Source organism: Marmota flaviventris, chromosome 20 (assembly GCF_047511675.1).
Source record: "Marmota flaviventris isolate mMarFla1 chromosome 20, mMarFla1.hap1, whole genome shotgun sequence".
Taxonomy (NCBI): domain Eukaryota; kingdom Metazoa; phylum Chordata; class Mammalia; order Rodentia; family Sciuridae; genus Marmota; species Marmota flaviventris.
In genome coordinates this window covers 1,701,545-1,724,327 of record NC_092517.1, presented here as the reverse complement: position 1 = coordinate 1,724,327, position 22,783 = coordinate 1,701,545, and the positions used below count along the sequence as shown (strand labels likewise).

At 40.5% G+C, this 22,783-nt stretch overlaps 1 protein-coding gene across 4 annotated transcripts; it reads right to left on the bottom strand.

Annotated features, from left to right (window-relative positions):
- Positions 1-1,280: 1,280 nt before the first annotated feature.
- Positions 1,281-20,577, bottom strand: Uba3 (ubiquitin like modifier activating enzyme 3). 4 transcript variants are annotated; one of them, XM_027931829.2, is made up of 18 exons: positions 20,496-20,577; positions 20,276-20,317; positions 18,963-19,083; positions 17,639-17,719; positions 15,383-15,465; positions 13,562-13,642; positions 9,641-9,684; positions 9,052-9,116; positions 8,603-8,758; positions 6,747-6,849; positions 6,478-6,591; positions 3,819-3,872; positions 3,337-3,373; positions 3,170-3,251; positions 2,721-2,821; positions 2,538-2,601; positions 2,385-2,439; positions 1,281-2,074 (listed from the first exon to the last, which is right to left on the bottom strand). In XM_027931829.2, exons 1-18 carry the CDS (start codon positions 20,513-20,515, stop codon positions 1,986-1,988), a joined length of 1,392 nt encoding a protein of 463 aa, XP_027787630.1. In that variant the 5' UTR covers positions 20,516-20,577; the 3' UTR covers positions 1,281-1,985. The 4 variants fall into 4 exon arrangements, with proteins under 4 accessions (XP_027787630.1, XP_071462029.1, XP_027787631.1 ...); XM_071605928.1 differs by lacking the exon at positions 17,639-17,719; XM_027931830.2 differs by lacking the exon at positions 20,276-20,317 and having other exon boundaries at positions 20,496-20,575.
- Between the last annotated feature and the right edge of the window lie 2,206 nt (positions 20,578-22,783).

Sequence of the window (22,783 nt, the reverse complement as noted above, 5' to 3'; positions counted from 1 at the left end):
GTGGGTGATGAGGGCAAACCGTAGGTGAGGTCAAGCCATAAAGCACCACTGAAGGGTTATGTGCCCTGTTGCAGAAGGGAAATGGATGGGCCACACTGATATTCCCAGTAACTCTCAGTAGGACCAGAGTAAAGGCATTGGAGCAGCAGATGAGAAACTGTACAGATGCATAGAGGGTCCAGGAAGAGATAAGGAAAAAACAAATGGGCAGCTTTCACCACATGCAGACACCTGCAGGATGTGCTGGCCCCAAACCCAAAGGGATGAGCAGAAAATCAGCATGGAGGCAGGGGCCACTAGGGCCCTTTTGCCTTCAACTCTGGCTTCTTCAATCATCGTGTGGCAGCCTGAGTTCCCTGCCAGGATTTTTTCCAGGCCCTGTGCTTTCACCTTGAGCTGGTGCTTAGCATTAGGTGACACTCTCCTTACCAGTGGCTCCTGACCCAGCTACAGCACTGTTGGTACAAGATTTGTACCTGTGTATGCTACAGGATAAATCAACAGAAAGTCTGCAGACCAACTTTGTATAAAAGACCCAAACCTCCTTAAACTATTTCTTTAGCGGTGAGATGGAGACAGTATTACCTTTTCAGAAGGCTACTTTTGAGAAGTATAGCACCTGAACAAAGGAGATGCTAAATGTTGTTTCTTCACCTTCAGAAATTGAGGCTATGCTGGGGACATGGCCAAGTTCTAGCTTAGTAGTCCTCAAGGCCCTGAGTCCCATCCCTGGTATCCCAAATAAACTAACAAAAATTCAGGCGGGCTCTGTGACTTTTTAGGTATAGAATGTAAATTTACCCCCTTTGGATTGATAATCAAACAATTTGTCAACATGGAGCTGGGAAGAATAAATGAAAACCACTGACACATAACTACAAAGCTTTTGAGCAGAAAACTGCCATCTAACCAAAAAACAAAACAAAAAAACTGTCATCCAAGTCAACAACAAGGACTACATGTTCCCACATTAAAATACTACAACCCAGGTTTTTAGTACATATGCTTAATTTTGGTTTTAGTATCTTTGAAGAAACAAATATGTTGTGACCTTAATATAAAAATATAGTTATTCAATTTCATTACATTATTATGTTAGAGGCAAGTCAGATTAAAACAGTAGATCTTTACTGTGGAAATCACTGTAGCAAAAGTATTAATTCAGGTGCAATAAAAATCTGGCGATAGTAATTCTTTTAAACATTTAAAAATTATTCCTACATTACTTTGGAATTACTGTTCAACTTAATCTACTTTTTAAAATTTCAGTGAAAAAGGAAGACAATGTATGATTTTATTAATAAATAGTGCAAAAGCATCAGCGATAACTGTTTAAACAGTAAATTTTTTAAACAGCCATGTCCTGGCTTAAATCTGTGCATATTGGCCTCTATGGCACTACAAATAAATACATGAAAATAGTTCCTATTTTCATGCACAGGTATTCAGTTATAACACTGTTTACAAATTATTATGGACAAGATAAAATGCAATAATTAACATTCATTTGGACAGCCACAGTGAAATGAGCATTAAATCAAGAAACAGTCTATGTTCAGGATACTCTACATGTCAAGCTGTAATGTTAAAAACTGAATTCCTTATTTCCTTGAAGGTTGTCCTCTGTGTATGTGGTGCTCAAGTGAAGGCCGAGGAGTGTGTTCTTCAAGCAAAATAACAATGCTCACACACAGGAGGGCGCCTGCCTCCTCCTTCAAGAGAAGCAACCCGCTTAGTCCAGGTACCCTCTCCCTCCAGGCATCATCATCCATACAAGGAAGATGCTTGTAAGCACCAACCCCAAAACTCTGTCTTCAGGGTAAGTTATCAAGTTAAAAAAGAGTAGTTCATTATATTAAAAAAAAAAAAAAAAAAAAAACAAATTCCAGCAATACTAATGCTAAAAATGACATCAATTATATTTCTTAGCATCCATGAAGTATCTTATTTCCCTAAGTGTTCTATTATGTGCAGATTTATTCTCCTTAAGAAGTAAAATGAAGTTTGAATAGTACAGTCTGTGGTGTGGTGACATCAGCAACTGCCAGTTCTTGTCCATCAACGAGTCCTAATTCTTAAAATAAAAGAAGCATAATTAGTCCCCAGCAAAAAAGAAAAAAAAAAAACGAGAGAGAGATAAAGATAACAATATACACACAAATATAGTTTTATGGTACAGATAAACATAGAAATTAAGTTCTCTTTAAGCAAGATAATAATTATTTTTTTGGAGTTTATTAATTCTATTAAAAGAGCAATTAATTCTTTTTCCAAAGATATAAGTAATTATGATCTGATCATGTATTAAGTGCATTAAGTGCAAATCTAGAATAAACATTTACTATTTTTACCAAAATAAAACTATTAATATATGTTTAAAATACCTTTCAACGTCTTGGAAAGATTTGGCCTTGTTCGTTCTTCAATAGAGGTTACTGACTAGAAAACAAAACTTACGTTAATATAAATCACATTAAAGTGAAATTAAACTGTTGCTAAAATTTTCTGAAAAAAAATTTAAAATGAGCACTGATCACCTGTAAGTAAAGTGTTCTGTTGTTCCCCTCTAATGTGGCTGTAATAGCTGGAGATTTCATTTGCCTAAATATGATCATGAGAAAAATATAACATCATTTGCTTAAAAAACAATTCTTGTTTTCAAAGTTTTAAAATACAAAATAAAGGATTTTTACAATATAACCAAAGCACAGAACACTTACAGAGAAGCACTATTGGTTAGATAATCCAAAACCTCCTGCAGTTTTGCTGATGGAGAAAACTGAATGTTCTGAGGAAGCTGGCTACAAGCTGGGCAGTTTTCCTATGTACAGAAAACACAACAAATTTCAGTGGTACATGAACCAATACTAGTCTCCTTGTAAACAAGGAAATGGAAATCAAGTTATTTATGATCAGGCATATTTCCTACGAAAACTTTTTAATGCTTTAAAGGCTGTTTCTCATAATAGACTATTTCTTCTAAATTATTTTGCTGTAGAGTATTTATTTGAGACTACCCATCAATAGATGTGTAAGTAGAGCTCTGGTAGTTGGCAAGTAAAATACTCATGATTTGGGCCATTCTGTTCAAATTGCTGATCAGAAATTAATATGTAAAAATCAAAGCATGCATGATCAAAAACCTTCCCATTAGTTGAACAGTACCAACCTTTCTCTCGGCTTCAAATGTGTAAGTGTACAGCCCGTCTACGTCATTGAATACCAAGTAATTATTAAGGGGAATGTATGCACTGTAATGAAAAGAGGTTCATCTTTATACAATCAAACCATGTCAAAACATAGATTTATATATATATTAAAGATGAAAACCATTACCTTGTAGCTATTTTAAAAACTTCAGTGGCACACACAGCTGAAAGGGGAGAAAATAAAGATGCTTTAACTCATTTGAAAATTAGACACTTAAAAGGTTAGTTATAAATCAGAATACATTTACAATGGCTATTGATTTTTTAAAAATATGCTCTTTTAAAAACTGAAAAAGCTACAAATTTTCATTTGTTTTTTGAGATCTAAGCAACAGAGTAACATACTTATTTTTCTTCTTCTTTATCAGATTAATGAGCAGCCTGTTATACTGGTATTAAAATGTCCCTCCACTGAAAAGCACATTAAGACATAGCATGGACAAAAATTATGCAGGGTTCAACAGCTTGTTCTTCTTTGGATAACTTAATTACACAATTCACCCAAGATACTGAATTCCTGGAACACTAGTAGCTGCAGAAACATCAATTTAAACACCGATTCAAAAACCAAAGGAAAGAAACAACTAAGAGGTAGCCTTTCCTCCTTACCTGCAATGACTGCGTTTGTGGAAGCAACAGCAGGAATGATGCGTTTTACCACCCCTGAAAAAATATATCAATTAAAATACAGTCATTTGTCTTAAAATGATAGTTTAAAATGATTATTAATGCCATTTTTGGGCTTTAAAGCCATGGAGTAAAGGTTAATCATGAAACAATGTTTTGCGCTCCTATCATTTTATAATGTGCTCAGAATCTTAATCTACAGGAACAAAGAGATTTTTCTGGTGTACAGAAGTGCTCCTCTAGGTCCTCTGGTTTCTCTCTTCCCTATGGACGCTCCAGTCCTCAAGCTGCAAAGTGTACACCATGTTCTGGTGAAAGGTGTGGGAGGATGAAGGAGAGCCAGCCTCAGGAATTTAGTGAGACCCTGAGCAACTTAGGAGACTCTGTCTCGAAATTAAATATTAACAGGGCTGGGGATGTGGCTCCATGGTGGTAAAGTGCCCCTGGGTTCAATCCCTGTTGCCAAAAAAAAAAAGTATGGATGAAGGAAATAACATCCTGAAATGCGTTTATTGTTCTCTAAGACAAAGCACACTTATTTGTTAATTTTAAGGACTGCCAAGTGCATCCCATATGCCAGACACTGTTCCAGGTGGTGTTCACTGTGGCAGTGAAGAAAGTTTCTGACAGACCTTTCAGGGGGGACATAGCAGTCAATTAAATGAAACAGTGTGTGTTAGGACAACAGTGGTGGGGGGTAGTCCCCATGAGATGGCCCTGAGGCCTCCTTGGAGAGGGGATGGAACCATGGCAAGGACCCAGTCAGTCATGCAGTGATTTCTCTAAACAGCAATGGCCTCAGTCCCAGATTCGGATGCTTAACAGCGTAAGTGTGAAATACTCTTTGCATTAAAAAATGAGGCTGTCAGTAAAGTGTCGTGCAAGGAAAAACAGGTAAAGTAGGCACGGTTTAGACATCAGTGGAGGCCGAATGATGAAAGAACCTGGTTGATGGATACCTGAGGGAAGGAGGAAGTCTTGAGGGATCAATGAAAAGAATATCCCAGGCACAGGCATCAGGGGGTATTAAACCACCAAGGGGTGAAGGAGCATGATGTGTTCAGGGAACACCAAGCTGGTCAGCACAGGGAAGGGAGTGGGGTAAGGAGGACAAGGTATGAATGGAAGTTTCAAGTAACGTCACTAGCACACCAGTGAATATAAGGAAATAATCAAGAAGGAAAACGGGCAATTTGCAAAAAGAAAAACCTCTTCCTGGTGAACCTCTGAGACTCTGGGGCAAAATTCTAGGAAGGATGGATGGCCTGTAGTAGGTGGGCCAGGAGCCCTGCTCACAGCGACTGAGCTGACTCTTCAGAGGCAAGTCTTATAGGACCAGTCCCATCTAGCCACTATGACCAGCTGGGCAACTCAGGGACACAGGGAAGACATTGTGTCCAGGCTTACGCAGAGCAGAAAGGTCCTTCAGCAATAAAAAGAAATGTGAAATACTCAAGAAGGCCTAATTAATAGAATGATCTAGATGTGAAAGGGTCTGAATCACATGTCTGCTATCAGGCAACTAAGTCTTGTTTTTTTTTTCCTCCTCCTCCTCTTTTTTGGCCGGGAACTGATCCCAGGATCTTGAACATGCTAGGCAAGTGCTCTACCACTGAGCTATATCCCTAGCCCTTTTTATTCTCTTGCCCAGTTGCCCAGGCTAGTCTGGAATTTTTGACCCTCCTGCCTCAGCCTCCAGGGTAGCTAGGATTACAGGCATGCACCACCATGTTGGGCTAAAATTTCAATCAGATGTTTGGAGAAGAAATAAATAGTAAGTTTTTCAAAACAGAAGATCAATGGAAGTTGGTAGAAGAATAGAGAGAGAAAAAAAATAGGAAGTTGAATTTTAAGAATAAATGTCTAAGAACCTATACTTGGATAAAATAAAACAACACCCCAAATTGCCAAGTCTGTAATAGGGAGACTTGGCTTCGCGACTGCATAGTCAGAATAAACAGTAGACAGGAGACAAGAGAATCCAAAGTGCAGCATCGAGGACAAAAGAACAAACGGCAGAAAAACAAAAACTCTACTCTCATCTTTAAGAGTGCACCATCTGTCCCAAGTCTGGTTCACAATAAGCCGGATCCCAGAATGCTGCTCTGGCCAGGCAGTCAGGACGGCACAGACAACTGGAATATAGCCCCAGCAGAAGCAGGCAATGAGGACTCGAGGACACACAGCATGAGAGAGGTCTACAGAGTGACAGACCTGGGTCCTCAGTACCTGCAAAGGTAGGCAGAGGAGCACTAGACTGAGATGAAAAGTAGAGATGTCTTATCTTCGACTTAGAGACTACACAAAATAATCGTGCAACAGCATTGTCCAAATGTGAAAGAGATGTCCACAGGGAGCCATGGATGTCTTCATTGAGAGAGAAAGTGGATGACTCAGGGCCTAAATAAGCACAATCCTATCATTTCACTAACCCCCTAGTAATACATAGTGTGAATTCTGCTGGACCTGGTTCTCTCTACTCTGGGGGAACCTGGAAACTGTCATTTCCATGTGCCTTTACTGAATCTCAAATGGATGGTACTGTCTAAAATTACTTACTGATAATTTCCCCAAAGCATTCCTAGCCCTTAAAAAAGGAATCACCCAAAGATCATAATTCCTTGACAATTCACTAACTTACCTTGGGTGAGCCTATATGTAACACCCCTAATATTATATTGTGATGCTCTCTCTAGAGATTTTTGGAAAATCCATTGAATATGTTCAGGATCGTCTCCATCTAATAGAACCCCTTCTGTTAAAAAAAAAAAAAAAAAAAGAGAGAGAGAGAGAAAGGAAAACAGAAATATGTAATCATAAGCAATTTATTTTTTGATGAAATTATCCAAATGAATAATGTAGAAAATACATATTTTATATAATTCTGGATTATTAAATTAGGTTAATTACCTCCAAAAGGTTGCTCTTTAGGCCACTGCAACATCCTTACATACTCAATACAATGCTCTGGTAGCCTGGGCATAGATGCAATGGTGCACATGGGAAAATTAACCTAAAACCACAGTTTGTCTTTTTTAGTGAATTTTAAGTGATGAATTATTTTAAAAAGCAACTTCTAGTTACGATTTAGTTGTAACATTCACCTCAGAACTCCATTTATATAAGGAAAACACTGTATGCCATTAATATTTCTAAAACTAACGGAGTAGCTCAGTTACTTTAGGTTCATCTTCCTATAAAGATGGGTTGCCCTATTCTTTTATGGTATGTAAATTTAAGCTCTGTTAGAACAAGAGAAGTGCTGAATTAGGTTCTCAAATATGAATCACTTATGTTTACCTGATATTTAAATACGAAGGTATGAAAGAAAAAAAAAAAAAAACAAATTGAGAGAAACCAACTTTTAAGTCATATGAAATATAAATTCCCAAATTTTAACTGTCCTTTAAAGTGGGCAGGTAGACTAAAGAGCCCCATTTGGAAACGTCATTCTATTGCTGGTATTTTTATTTCCCTAAAATAAGGACAGCTGTTCCCTTTCATCTGGGGGGATACATTCCAAGGCCCTCCATAGAAGCCTGAAGCTGCAGATCTATACCCAACCCTATACATGCTGTTTTTCCCTACACATACATGCTTTAGCGTAAGAAAGAGTCTAACTTATAAATTAAATACAGGAATAATAATGATGAAAATGAAAGAATGAAACACAATACAATAAATGTCATGTGAGCGTGGCCTCTCAGCATCACTGTCCTACAGGCATCACTGTCTTTGGCTTCTGCAGCCCACTGTTCCTTTGTCGTGCCTGTTTCTGAAGATGCTGTTGATGTTTTGGACTAGGGACTAAACCCCGGGGCCCTTGAGCACTGAGCCACATCCCCACCCCTTTTTATTTTTTGAGACAGGGTCTCACCCAGCTGCTTAGGGCCTCTCTACGCTGCGGAGGCTGGCTTTGAACTTGTGATCCTCCTGCCTCCACCTCTAGAGCCACTGGGATGACAGGCGTGGGTGACTGCACCAGCCATCTTTTTTCCCCCTTTATTAAGTCAAGGACCTTCACTTTTTCACTGAAGGGAAGCACCTGCTGTTTCTCTTTGGCATGTACAAACTGCTCCTGTGCTCTGGAACCATTTTTGAGACAGGAGCACCTTCCACACCACCAGTGACATAGGACACTGATGTGATAATCGAGCACACATAGCATGGACTCTGCACAAAGGAGCGAGTCACAAGCTGGGCAGGCAGATCAGAATGGCATGGCATGAGATTTCATCACATACTGAGCACACAATTTAAAACTTACAAACTGTCTATTTCCAGAATTTTCCATTTAATGTTTTCAGAACATAGGTAACTAAAACCAGGGAAATCAAAAACATGGATAAAGGAGGAATACTGTGTAACTGAAAACCAAATAAATCACAGCTTTATCTCAGCACACTCTGTAATTCTCCTCGATCCCTACCTCCCAAATAAACAACTAGTACAAATGAAGTATAAAAGCAAAACCGTTCAGAACTATGATATTCAGTCTATAACTTTCCTTAAATAGACAAGAACCTCAAGTTTTATTCTTAAAATAATCATATTTTTCAAAACTGATTTACTTATTTTGTGCTGGGGATTGAAGCCAAGCCTCATGCATGCTAAATAGATGCTCTAGCACTGCACGACACCCCAGTTCTTAGCACAATTAAAAATGTTCACCCCTAATTAGAAATCCTAAGTCCTGACTAGATGTAAGAATTCAACCCCACTTTAGCGTAAGATGCTATGAGAGACGCGCAGGTCCTTCTAGTTACCTGTGGTGGATAGAGCTCCAGCGTGCACTCGATGCACGCAGTCATCCCAGGCAGGATCACCCGGGCATTGCCTTTAAAACCTTCTGTTCCCCCATCAATCAGAGGGACAATGGAGCTTGGATCCAGCACACCATCTTCATAGTTTAGGAGAGAGATCTAGGGAAGCGTTTTGAATGTTGAAAGGGAGAAGGGATTAAAAACTGAAAACCAGCAGCACACTTCCAAGTAACTCTGGGAGGGTCACACTGCTAACATCTACACTCCAGGGTGATAGTGTTCACAGTCTGTGTTCTCCCCTCAACCACTGACTGGGAAGTAACAGAGAAGTACATTCACTTAATCCAGAATTGCATAAACTGATTTCCAAAAACAGGATATGCAATTCTGGTCCTTGGTATGTCAAAAACAGAGGCAAACCCTTCAGAGAACTGTGACACTAAAGTCTTTACCAGCATTCCATTAATCCATCTTCTGGCTATGATGGAGTCCAGGCCACACACGATAATATGAAATTCTAAGAGAGACAAACCAGGTTTAATTTTTAAAGACTCAGTTCCACGTGACGTTCCCAGGCAGTCCCCTACGCTGGCAAATGCACCACTCTGGTGTGGAATGCTAATAGCAGAGAAGGCTGTTGCAGGGAGAAGGGACAGGAAACTGGGATTCCCATTCTACTGTGCTGAGGACCTAAAACTGCTCTCAAAATATATATTTATTAATTTAAATAAGGCAGTTTTACAAAATGATTTGCTTTCTTAGAAACCAACGATAAAGTGCATTTTATCACAATCTCTCTCTCTCAAAGCTTCTGACCCTTGAGTAATCCTTATTTCAGTCAGCACGGAACAATACAGCAAGTCGATCAACTATGACCTAAAATCGTGGCACTCTTTTCAGTTGGTTGATCGAGAACCTGACTGAAAAGCCAATGCTGAGAAAAACCAGCTGAGAGAGCCTTCCAGCAGCCAGCAATTGTGGAAAGGCCAGCAACTAAAAAGCTAAGAACCGAGGAAATTTAGTTTCAAGCGAACAACTTACGTCGATAGAAAGTGTCATTGAAATCTTGAATCTTGTTGAAGTGTCTGAACACAGGTAAAGGAACTTAAGCGGCCAAAATTTTAATTTCTAAAATGAACTTAAAATGCCAACAGAACAAATGATAAGTGTATATTTAAACAAGAAACAGTGTTCAAAGCAGGGGATTCAAGAAACCTGACAAGACCCACACAAGCCTACTTCCTGGCAGTCTTTCCTCCCTCCCTAACCACTGGTCTCCCCATCCCTGAGCACCTCTCATCAACCAAACCAATGCCCTCTGGGAGGTCTGCAGGCTACCTGGCTGTAGGTTGGTTGTGTTTGGTTTTGGTACTGGGGATTGAACCCAGGGCCTCACACACAACTAGCAAACGCTCTCCCAGTAAGCAACGTCTTCAGCACAGCCTCCATTTAAAAAGCAAGATTTCTAATTTGTGCCTACAAATAGTTGTGAAAAATAAATGATTTTTCTCACCCATTCAGACCTCCATTCCTTTTGAACACTAGGCAAGTAGGAACCTGAGCCATAGCTAAGAGGTCAACAAAAGAAACACAGCAAGCCTGGAAAACTGGCAGTGGGGGAGCCAGGGGCTACCCCAAGAGATCACTCACTCAGGCCTGTGTGTGGTGCTGGGGACAGTCTGCACAGCCTGGGCACCTGCTCACCACTGAGCTCAAACTCCGGCCCTTATTTATTTTACTTTGAGACAGGATCTTTCCAAGTTGCCTCAAACTCGCAAACCTTCTGCCTCAGCCTCCTGAGTAGCTAAGAAGACAAGGGTGTGTTACCAAGCATGGCTCCACATCCTGGATTTCTATAAAATACACAAGGTTTCTCAGATCTAAATAATGACCCAGAGAGAATACAAATATCCTTGCTTTTTTTTGCCCTAAAGAGGCTGTATTTCCAACTTATGTTCAAATAATATGAATTTATAGTAAGTTCCAAGCAGAGTACAGAAAGGTCTCATGGTTACATCTCACATTATCACAATGTCATAACCATGACTACAACATTGTTACCATGTGAATACAGCTGACATTCAGACACAACTGTACATCTCACAACTGTTCTACCACCATAAAGGCCTCTCAACACCTGTTTGTAGCTGATCCCTGACCTCATGCCTAATCCCTGGCGTCACTCACTTTCCATCTCCTTCACTGTCATTTCAAGATGGTATGTAAGGGGAGCCCCCAGAATCTGACCTTCCAAGGGTAACACTGTTCACTCAGCAGTCTAGACGTTTCACAAGGTGCTTTTACTAGTCAGTAGTATTTCGTGACAGGTATACTACAGTTTGACACTTGACCTATCGCGGGAAGTTGTTTGCAGTTTTGGGCTACCTACCACAAACAGCCATGACACTGTCACAAAAATTGGCTTTTATGCAAACGTGTTCTTTCCTCTGATACAATGAAACTATTAGGTGCTCTGCAAGTTTATGCCTACAATTTTAGGATCAGCCAAACTATTTTTCAGGATGGCTACCCTATTTTACATTTCCATGAGTAACATGTGAGTGATCTTGTTTTTCTGTAATTCCATTAGCATTAGTTGCCATATTTTCTTTTAGCTATTCTAATAGATGTGTCACAGTAGTATTTCATTGTGGTTTTGACTTGATGTTGAATATTTAAGGGGTTTTTTGCCATTTCTTTAATAAAATATCCCTTTATATCTTTTATCCATTTTTAAATGGGATTGTTTAACTGTTTGTTTGGTGATACTGGAGATTTAAGCCAAGGTTTTACACATGCTAGGCAAGCATTTTATTACTCAGCTATATCCCCAGCCTTTTTTATTTTTGAGACAGGGTGTCCTAAGTTTCTCAGATTGGCCTCAAACTTACGATATCCTGCTTCAGCCTCCAGAGCAGCTAGGATTATAGGGGTACACTGCTGTACTAGACTTACTACTGAGTTTTCAGAATTCTTTATATATAGTTGGCCCTCTGTATCCATGGGTTCTACAGGCGTGGTTCAACAATTTGGGATAGTATTGGGAAAAAAAAAAAAGAATCACACCTTACTATGTTCAAATAATATGAATTTATAATAAGACTGTTTTTCTTTGTCACTATTCCCTAAACAGTTCAACTATTTTCATAGCATTTAAATTGCATTACGTATTGTAAGTAATCTGGAAATGATTCAACCTCATCATTCAGTATAAATACTACGCCATTCTACATAACAGGACTTCAGCATCCCTGGACACTGGTCTCTCTGGCAGCCTGGACTTGATCTTCCATGGACACTGAAGGAACTGTACTGGAAACAGGACTGCCTTGCAGCTGCTTCATCATCCCTCCAGTCGGGTGGTCTGCCTTTCCCTCCCTGTGAGAGGGTCTTTCACAGACCCAAAGTTTCTGATTTTATTCAAGTCCTGCTTGTCAATTGTCTCTTCTGTGGATGCTGCTGATGTGATCTAAAGACTGGTCAACAAGCCCAGGTCCCAAAGACACTCTGCCATCGTCAGGCTTCTCCCTTTCACACCGTATGCTTGCATCCATGCCCACTCCGTCAATTCTACAGGAGGGGTGAGGGTCAGGCCGGGGCAGTCCAGCTAATCCAGCACAGCTACGGCAGACGGCCCTTCCTCCACTGAGTTGTCTTTGTGCCTTTCTAAAGCCCAGCTCCTGTCCCTGCCCTTCTGTTCACCGATCTGTGCACTGTCCCTCTGACAGTGCCTGAGAAGCCTGGACACTGCACAGCAGCTCCTTCCACTTTATTCTTTTTTTCCCCTAGAATTGTTTTAGCCATTCCTTTCCTTTCCATACAGATTCTGGAATAATTCTGTATCTGTAGAACTTTTCTTGGGATATTGATAGGAACTGTAATGTCACACAGAAGTGACATTACCAAATTGTTCAATCCTTGAACACAGAATCTCTCTCCTTTTATTTGTTCTTTGGTTCTTTCATGAGCACTTTACGGTTTTCAGCACACTGGCCTTGTACTTATCTTGTTATATTTCCACTTAAATCCTACTGTTTTTGACAGTTCCACATGGCACTGTACTTTGGATTTCAGTTTCCAGATGTTCACTGTTAAGGCATGGAAACAACTGATTTTTATGTTGATTTTGATTTCTGAAGCTTTTCTCACATCTAAATCCAATCTCCTGATTGCCTATAAAATATCAAGTTTCCCAGATCTAAATTCCTACCACATTAGGAATACTCCTTTGTAAAAAAAAAGATTCTTGTAAAAGTAAATTTTTTCTAACATGATACAACTTCCATTTACCTACCAACATGCCAACTGTCTGCTCTGTCAACTACTAGAAGACACCACTGGCCTAGGAACTCAGTCTAGTAGCAAACATATGTGACTGAGACTGAAACTAAGAACAATTATTCAAAATGAAAGTAGATGATGACACAGTCCACATAAGCTTAACTGGAAAGTCAGGGCAAAGCTGGGTGTAACAGCCACACCCATCATCCTAGCTGCTAGGGAGGCTGCAGGAGGAGGAACCCACACTCTAGGTCAGCCTGGGAAACTTACCCAGACCATCTGAAAATAAAACAAAAATATGATCCAGAGTTGCTATGCACCAAATTTTTGATGCCTTTTAAATACCTTGATGCCTGTAGCATTAGAAATGCTTTCTTATTTAAAATAAAATTTTTTAAATAGATTAAATAAATAAATAAAACAAGAAGGGCTGGGGACGTAGCTCAGTGGTAGAGTGCCCTGGGTTCAATCCTAATACAAAAAATAAAAGCAAAAACCAGGATGAAAACATATTTACATAACTATAAAGAAAAAATGGAAAGATTATAAAACAAAAGGTTACTGTCTATTACTTCAGTAATAAAATCATGCCACCTTTTCCCCTTATCTATATTCTTTATTTAATGTGTTATAATAAAATTTGATCTCAAAAAGTAAGCAATGCTTTTGACAAAAGGATACGGAACTACATTGCAATTAGGAATCCTGTCATTTAAAAATTCTGCAGCAACTTCAGCCTTAGGTCTTCCAACATCTTTAGGCCTACAGGAAAAATCATATTTAAATGATCATTCATAATATAAATCTAGATGATCCACATAATTAACTTTTAAACATTAATATAAATACACAGTGAATTTACTTATAGAATATTTAGAATTTTTTAGCTAAGTATTTTTACACCAATAATAACTTTCAACCCTAAATTTCAATCCCTGCTGATGGTCTTTACTATGACATCTAATTATGTACTTAAGTGAAAACATGAACAGTGCTTTTTTTTTTTCCAGGTAAAGCATAAAAATGCCCTATTTCCTGGACAGTTATCACTCTGACATTTTTCAGTGTAAGAACTTAAATATCCAAACAAACATTCCAGGTACATAGCCTGAACCCAGAACCTTAAGAGGTTACTTACCTACTATGCAAGCCTTGCCTGAAATATAAAGAGATTCATTCTAGGGTCACAAGAACCTTCTACTTATTATCGCCTTCTTCCAGTGTGTGCTAACTAATAAATTCTGGGTCCCTTAAGCAGCTTTACTCATGTTTTTAAAGAAAGAGTAATTTTCAAAGGCATTACCTAAAAAGTGCAAATAGATCAACATTTTCAAGAAGCCAACAACATAAAGCCCCAAAGGTCACCCCTAGCTAATAACCACGTAACAGGAGAGGACACCATTCCCTCTTCCAGCAGGACCCAGGGCATTTCTTTTCCTAATGCCTCCTTATCCTTCTCATACAATGACTCACTCCTTCATGTACTCAGGAAGTGCCTCATGATTCCTACCTTCATAACACATTTTATCATATGCACACCTATCAGACCCACCAGATTTAAACACCTGGAAAAAAGCAATTGTATTTTTACTCTTGTATTCCTTCATGTCTAACATGAACACTTTAAAACAAATGAAAATAACACATCTCATTAGCTTATTAGAGGGTATATTTTATTTAAAATTGGAATTTCAAAGAAAAATACTTTAACAGGTCAATTTTTCTCTTCTCCATACAACAATATTCTTTTTACATTCAAATCTGCTAAGAGTTTTGTTGTCAATTTGTCCTAATTTGCATAAGACTATAAACCAGAGCACTTGATTTCAGTATTGCATCCAACTGCTGTGTACACAGGAAGCTCCTTGGGTATGTAGTAGGGATTGTGCATCCTAGGCTTTCACAGCAGATACCAAGCAGAAGAACCCCATAGTGGTTTCTGGAAGACTGCTGGCTCATTTACATGCTAACTGGGATCTGACTGCTCCACACAGGACTGCCTTATAAAAAATGGCCTTTTGCACACATCCTTACAGACATCTTCACCGAATTACTTAACCAAGAATTGAGAACTACTTTGAAATTAAATAAGGTAACACATATAGAGTTTAGAAAGTGCTTAGCACCTAATAAACACTCAAGAAATGTCAACTATCATTATTTCTTCAACCATTTTAGCCACAAATTAAAGGGCATGGCCTGTTATCAATAATCAATCATTTCAGTGGACTTTTAGAGCATTTCTATAATCAAAATTTGTCATACTAGAAATGGTCCACATACCAAGAAAAAAGAATATATTTGATTACAGAACTATTTTCACTCAGATGCTCCAAATTATCTTGCAAAATTTTTCGTAAAACTAAGCACTAGTTTTCTTTTTTCCTAAATAAAATTTGCATATATTCTCCATTAGTTTTTAAAAAATCTATTAAACTTCAATGTACACAAGTTCAAATGTTTTGCAGGGTTAAGGAAAAAAACTCTGATAGTAAAACTTACCTAAATAAAAACTGCCTATTTAGATTGGAAACATCTATAGTATCCATGTCTATAACATGAATCTGCCTAAAACCAGACAGAGCCTGTGGGAACAAAAACAATCCAATTAAGCAGAAGTGTCCTGACAATTGTGGAAATTTAAGATTTGTTTTCAGTGCAGCCCACACCCAAAACTCTTGGTAACAAACTCTGCATAACTGCATTCCATGACTAAAAGAAGTCTTAAAGGCACACAAAACTTGTGATGGTAAAAGTGTGTACTGGCCCAGCTTCAACCAGCCTGGAACCAGAGGACAGCAGCTCAGGCCTCTGTGGCTTGTGACTCTGCTGCTCCCTGCCTAGATGGGTGTCCCCCAGGCACCTGCGTGGCACACTGCTTGCCTGGCTCAAAGACACCCTCTGCAGCCTGTGCCCCAACGCCAGCCTTCCTCTCTTGCCTCCTTCCTGTCTTCACAGGTTGGTTGCCACCTATAAATTCTGCTCGTCTTTTCCCCTCAGCTAAAATGTGAGCAGCATGCACACCTGTCTGTATTGCTCAATGCTACATCTTTCCCATCTAAAGTGGTGCTCAACACATGCAGAGGAGGCTCAAGAAATGTAGGCTGTTCAGTCACTAAACAAAAACAAGAACAACAAAAAAACATGTATCTCTTATGTGCCATGGCTAAATAAAGCAAAGTAACAGGGAGAAAACTGAAGTCCTAAGTTTTTTTGCTGTGTGTAAGAAGTAAATGATGTAACAAATAACAACCACTCCTTGAAGCTGTTTGTTGACTAATCCTCAGATCTAATCTTCAATTATTTTACATTTAATGTTAGTACATACCACATAAGAAACAATGGGCTTCGAAATGGAAGTGAAGCTTTCAGAGACTTGGACATACGTATTGTTTAACAAAATCACTGTCTAAGCTCCAGGAGCACTTCCCTTCCACAAGTCTGTGGTTTCACACTGCAGGAGCATCTAAGTCTGACAAGGTGCCATCATTTTGGCACTCTAACCCAGAATATCACACTGCTATTTCATACGTATGAGACTTGTCTCCCCAGTAAAAATGTAAATTTGTTGTAGAGACCATGGAGACCTGTACTTCCCAGAGAAGCCAGCATAACACTATGTACAATGGACATTTAAGTGTCTACAACTTCAATAGGAGTGACATTAGTGTTTCTTAGTGCAATTAATACAGCTGGGTTTACACTGAAAAAAATTTTTGGTACTGGAGATTTAACCCAGAGGCATTCAATCCCTGAGCCACATCCCCAGCCTTTTTTATTTCTAATTTTGAGACAGGTTCTCAAAATTAAGTTGCTGAGGCTGGTCTCACACTTGCAAACCTCCTGCCTCAGCCTCCTTAGTTGCTGGGATTACAGGCCTGGCACCACTGTGCCCAGCTTTTATACTGAAACTCTAATTGCCTTGGGCAACTACTCAGAACCCCCACCTGTTCTCTGACCTGCTTTATCTTCTCAAGCATTTCCACTGTCCACACAGCAATGAGAAGCCCACCTGTAACAGTTTTAAATCAATTCTCCCCTTACCTATTTTTGTTAAATAAACTGATAAAAGACTGAAAAAGCCACTGTGTGGTTATAAAAAAATTAATGAAACCAATTAATTATACAACAAATTATGAATTTCCATAAAATATGCACAGGTTTAGCCATCCTAAATTTAGGGGTTTATCATGGGTCATCAAAAATTACCATTTTATTAGGTCACATAATGCTTACCGCTTCAGTGAAAAAGGATACTAGTCTCACAATTGATTCCAGGCCATTCACTATAATCCAGAAAAATCTGGAACTTCCCTGACCTCAGTGTTTCACTCTATAAAATGATACAATATTTACTCATCTAGCTGGTTAATTTGGAAAAGTAAAAGAAACAGTAAATTATTTGAAACTCACATTAAAATACCAATTACTCGTTTTTTATTTATTTCAGTGTCAGTAAAATAAAGTGGGTTCTTTGCAAAAGAATATATGCCAAAATTTGGTCAAGAGCAGAGAAGAAAATAAGTATAAGAAATTCGAGAATTTTATAAAGTTCAAAACGTTCCAAAGTGATGTCCTTAAATCGAATTTACTGTGTAGAATATGACCTACTAAACTTATCTAACAAGGACTCAAGAAAAAGTTAACAGTCACAATAGAGAAATTTCCTAGTATGACAGAAAAGGAAAAGATTTACTCATCACCAAAGACAATAATACTTTATATATATATATATATATATACACACACATATATTACCAGATTTTTCAGGAGCTCACATCCTAAGCCACCAGCTCCAATGATTAGAACTTTACATGTATCTAACAAAAACTGGAGAGACTGTAAAGAATGGAAAGGCATATTAAAATCTTGATGATTACCATCAATAAAGCAACAAACCACAAGATAGCTTCTGATGTACCCAAGAAAAATACAATTAAGGATAAAGAGCAGTTTTCATTTGACCAATTACTTCAAATTTATGAATCAGATCCAGAAATTCTAAAATACTAATGATTTCACAGTTTTAAATTGACTTTTACTGTGTAATGTTAAAAGGCTATTTCTAACAGGAAAAGCTATCCTAATTATTTTTTCTTTAACTTTTGAAAGAGTAGGGAAAGCATCAAATTCAGTTACTTAATTGATTTCCTAAATAATAGAAAAGTTTAAAAATCTTACAAAGCGATGATAGAGCATTAAATAAGGTGTTTAAAGTTTTAAGAAATAAGAAGAATAACAGATGCTTTTGAACACAGTAAGAGAAATAAAACATGAGATGACAGAAGAAAAAACAGAAGGAACTCAGAAAATTCCTTATCAGCAAAAAATAATTTGAAACAATAATTTTAACAGAAGGGACAATCTTAAATTATCAAGCAAAACAAATAAAACTTTAAAAGTACAAGAAAGTATGGTGTATTATCCAAAGAAAGCAGATGTAACTCTATCGATTCTTGTTCAACTACTCAAAGATGAGACCCTGGGCCAAACTCAAAATTCTGCACACTAAATTTTAGGAGTAGCACAATATTTCTATTTCAAAATAATACCTCTTCTGAACACAAAAGTACATAAAAATTTATTGTAAAGAATCCTTTTTTCATAATGAAAAGCAAGTTGTATCTAATTGAACATTAGCTTCAAGTCAGACATATCAGTTCAAAATTCTATTACAGCACAAACATTTTAACATGCAATTCATTACAGTCAATGCTAAGATGCTCATTCCAGCCCAGTTTCAAAACTTAAACAAGCATATCTATATTCCTATCAAAAGTTAATTTCTCATAACAAGGCTACAAAAGGGAAAAGTGTCTAAGAAATTACTTTGAGCTTTAAGAATTTAAAGTGTAACAACTTGAATGAAGTTATGAACTGAAAATTTTCAACTTACATAATATGAAAGTGACTCATGTATTAGTCATTCAAATAAAAACATTTAAATATTCTATTTAATACTTCAAGATAAATGTTTCACCAAACAGCATTTGCATTATAAGAGCAAATTAAAAAGGAAGCATTTTATTATTTTCAAAATGTAAACTACTAGAGCAATTATTTAAAAATAAATGTTTCTCACTTCAGTGCTTGGTTCGAAATCAGGGTGTGTGAAGGGTCCAGATCGCTCGAGGAACTTCTTTACATGGTTCCAGCGACCTTCCCAGTCTCCAGTGTCCCCACACCCACCATCAACAGCCATTCTGCACAGAACACAGTAAATTCAACTGCAAAGATCAGTATGAAAAAGTCACACCTATAACTATTATGGTTTTATGGAATGAAAAGGTAACCACACCAGACCTGCTCAAATAGAATAGGAAATGTTCAATGTGGTTATGTTTGTCTTGCTTATTATATTGGTTCATTTAAAACTAAGAACTGGATGTTTATTTCTATTTTTATTTTATCCATTTGATGAAACAGATCAGCCTATTTCTGGGTTCCTAGAGCAACCCAGGCTCAAACTGATCTCTCCATGACAAATGGACTTCTCTGCATTTGGCACTTACAAAAGAATACTGCAAACTTTCAGTCTATGCCTTCAACATTGGATCAGGAGGTATGAGATACCTGGGGGCACTTTCAGAACTGTGTTGTTTCCACTATACTATTGCTTATGTACCTTTCTGAGTCAGAATGGTGTGATTTAAAGATCATTTTTGACGAGAGGAACTTTCAGACATTTTTCTCAGAAAGAAACAGAGGTTCCAATTTTCAAAAAAACAAAAGAATCACACTGTCAGGTGGTGGTTGTCACTAAACACACACAGAAAAGGATTTCGAGAGGCAGTATCACCTAGAACCTTCCAGGATACTGAATATGGGGCTCCACTAATAAAGGTCTATCAACAACTAAATAATAATAATGATGATGGAAGCATCTCAGTTCTTATGCAGAGCTGGGTTCGGCTGCACAACTAACGCTGTCCCCTTGAGCAGATCCCTTGACAGCCACAGACCTCATCTACAGGCGGTCTAGCTAGCTTTTAGGGGTCGACCACAGAGGCCTTGGCACTTGGCCTGGCACACAGTGCGCTCCCGACCTGCAACTGTCACTCCATGCACAAGCTGCGGGGGCAGCAAGGGTGGGGTGGCTTGTCACTATGGCCACCGAGCCAGGGCCGCGGCCCCTTCCAGGCGCGCGGAGGTCGCGGGGCTGGCCGGCGAGACCCGGCCCGCGGCCCCCGCCCCGCCCGGCCGGCGCGCAGCGCGGGGAGCCGGCCGCGGGCCCCCTGCGCTCCCCGGGCTGCAGCGCAGGCCGCGGCCCCCGCGCGGCGGCAGGACCCCGGCCCGCCCCGGCCCGCCCCGGCCCCCCGGCCGCTGCGGCTGTCCCCGCGCCGGGGCGGGAGGCGGGGGTCCCCGGAGAGGCCCCGGCCTCCCGGCAGCACTAACTTCTCAGCCAGCAGCTCCTCTACTCTCCTTCTTTTCTTCTCCCTAAAAGAAAGAGAGAATAAAAGAAGGGTCAGCATCACGCCGCACACTGGCGCCGCGAAGGGATGGGGCGAGGGGACGGGGCGGGGGAGGGGACCCCGGCGGCGGCGGCAACCGCCCACCGCCGCGCTCTCACAGCCAGCCCAGCCCGGCGCGCAGGCCAGCCAACCCTGGTACTTACGGCTCTTCGCCATCCGCCATATTGCTCCCGCCGCTTCCCAGGGACCCTCGCGGCGAGGAGGAAGGGGCGGGACCCAAGGGAGGGAAGGGGCCAACAGGAAGGAAAGGAGGGCGGGGCGTGGAAGGGGAGGAGCCTATTGGAGGATAGGAAGGGCAGGGACCGAGAGAGGAGCAGGGCCAATGGGGAAATGCTTAAAAGAAAAGGCGGGGCCTACGGAGGAGAAGGACGACTGGGTCTCAGGATGGGGCGTGGCCTACAGGAAGGAAAGGGAGGGCCGTGCTGGAGGAAGAGGCGGAGCCTACGGGGAGAAAAGGAAGGGCGTGGCCAGAGAGGAAGAGAAGGAGAAAAGGGTCTGAGAAAGGGGCGTGGCCTACAGGAAAGGAAAGGAGGATAGGGCGGGAGAAAGGGGCGGGACCTGAGGGAGGGGTGAGGGCGAGGGGGGTCTGGAGCAAGGGCGTGGCCGGTGGCAGGCGAGGCAGGGAGGGCCGCAGGAGGCGGCAAGGTTGTGCCGTCTGCAATGTTGCTGTGCCGCAAAAGATGCGGACGTGGGACGTTGTGTGTCTATGCGTTACCGTGTTCGTCGGCAGCCGCCCAAGATGTGGATCCCGACCGCGGAAACGACTGCCCGACCCCGGGATGGGGCGCGTCCGGTCGGCCTCTGTGGGCATGGCAGCCTGCAGAGGCAGGGCTCCTATTTTTGTGAAAATCAATACTTCAGCGTCGCATCATTCGGTCCAGTACCAGAATTGTGGCATACAGGTGATAAATGTATCTTAGGAAGATATATATAATACGTAGATGAAAAGTGTCAAGCAGAAAACACAAAAATTGAAACGTGATTTAGAACACCCATAATCCCAGCACTTAAGGGTGGGACAAAAATGATATTTAGAGTCAGAAAAAAAAAAAAAACTGAACTTAAATCCTCAGTTATTAACAATGAAATCTTGGGCACCTCTGTTCCTTTATTTGTGAATTGAGCATGACAACATATGCCTTATAAGACTGAGAACTGAATGAAATTCATATTGGTTCTCGAAATATAGTCCCTGATCAGCACCTCTTGGAAATATGTCACAAATGTAAATTTGCAGCCCTTGCTCCAGCCTCCTGCAAAGCGTGGGATGATTGTACAGATGTAAATTTTGAAAACCACTGGTGTGAGTAAAGCAAAGCCTATTGGTGAAGGTAGCTGTTCCAATGGATGTGATATTTAATCTCCTCTTTGTCCTACTCTCCATCACACTTTAAGGAGGGCTTATCCTTTATGAACCACAATTGGGTTCACCAAGAGCATTTCACTGAGCTGAGATCAGCCCATGCCAGGTGGTGGGTGCAGGAACAGAGCTCATGGTGCATGCCAGGAGACACCAGCCCCCTCTGGATCATGTCTCTCAACCTCTACTCAGAAACCTCTTTTACCTGCCCAGACAATTCCACAGAAGGAAACCACTGAGAGTAAACCATTTGTTTGTCAAAATGAGCTCCTGTGGGCTAGGCCTGTAACAAAGCTGGTTTGGGGATGCCCTTTGATTGGTGGCAGTGAGCATCACACACACCCCTGTCCTATGGGCAGGAACCTCAGGAATCCCATATCCTCTCATAATCATTTTACAGAAGAAGAAACAGGCCTAGGGATTGTATGGAGCTGGGCCATGATGATGCAAAGGCACCTGCCCTTCATCTGCCTGCCGTGGACTGACACCCTGACTCACAGCGGAGGCATTTTGATAGAGGACACCAGGCACACACTGGCTCAAGCTGACTGATTAGAACCAGCCATCTGCCCTTGACAGCAACAGAGATAGGAACATACAATAAACTTTTAGACTATCCGCTAGGTTTATAGACAGACAGGCTGCTTCTATCTAGAAGCCCATGTCCCCCATAGAAGCCCCAGGAAGACCTCTATGGTAAATCTGTCCACTTCTGCCTCCCCCACCCCTGAAAAAGAGAGAGAAAGAATGGGGAGTACTGGTCACTTCCAAACAGTGATAAACAGACTCAGTATGTGTTCGTTTTACTTAAAAGGGTTCTAAGCTGGGCCTAGTGGGCACATGCCTGTGACGGCACAGACTGCAGAAGGTGATCCAGGAGGATGGCAAGTTCAAAGCCAGCCTCAGTAACTTAGTGAGACCTGTCTCATCTCAAAATAAAAAAAGGGCTGGGGATGTGGCTCAGTGGTTAAATCCCCTGGGATCAATCCCCAGTGCCAAGAAGCGAGGTTAACACTGGTTAACGCTGGGAGAGAGGCAGAAGGGAATCTTGCTGCAGACAGTTTTATGGGC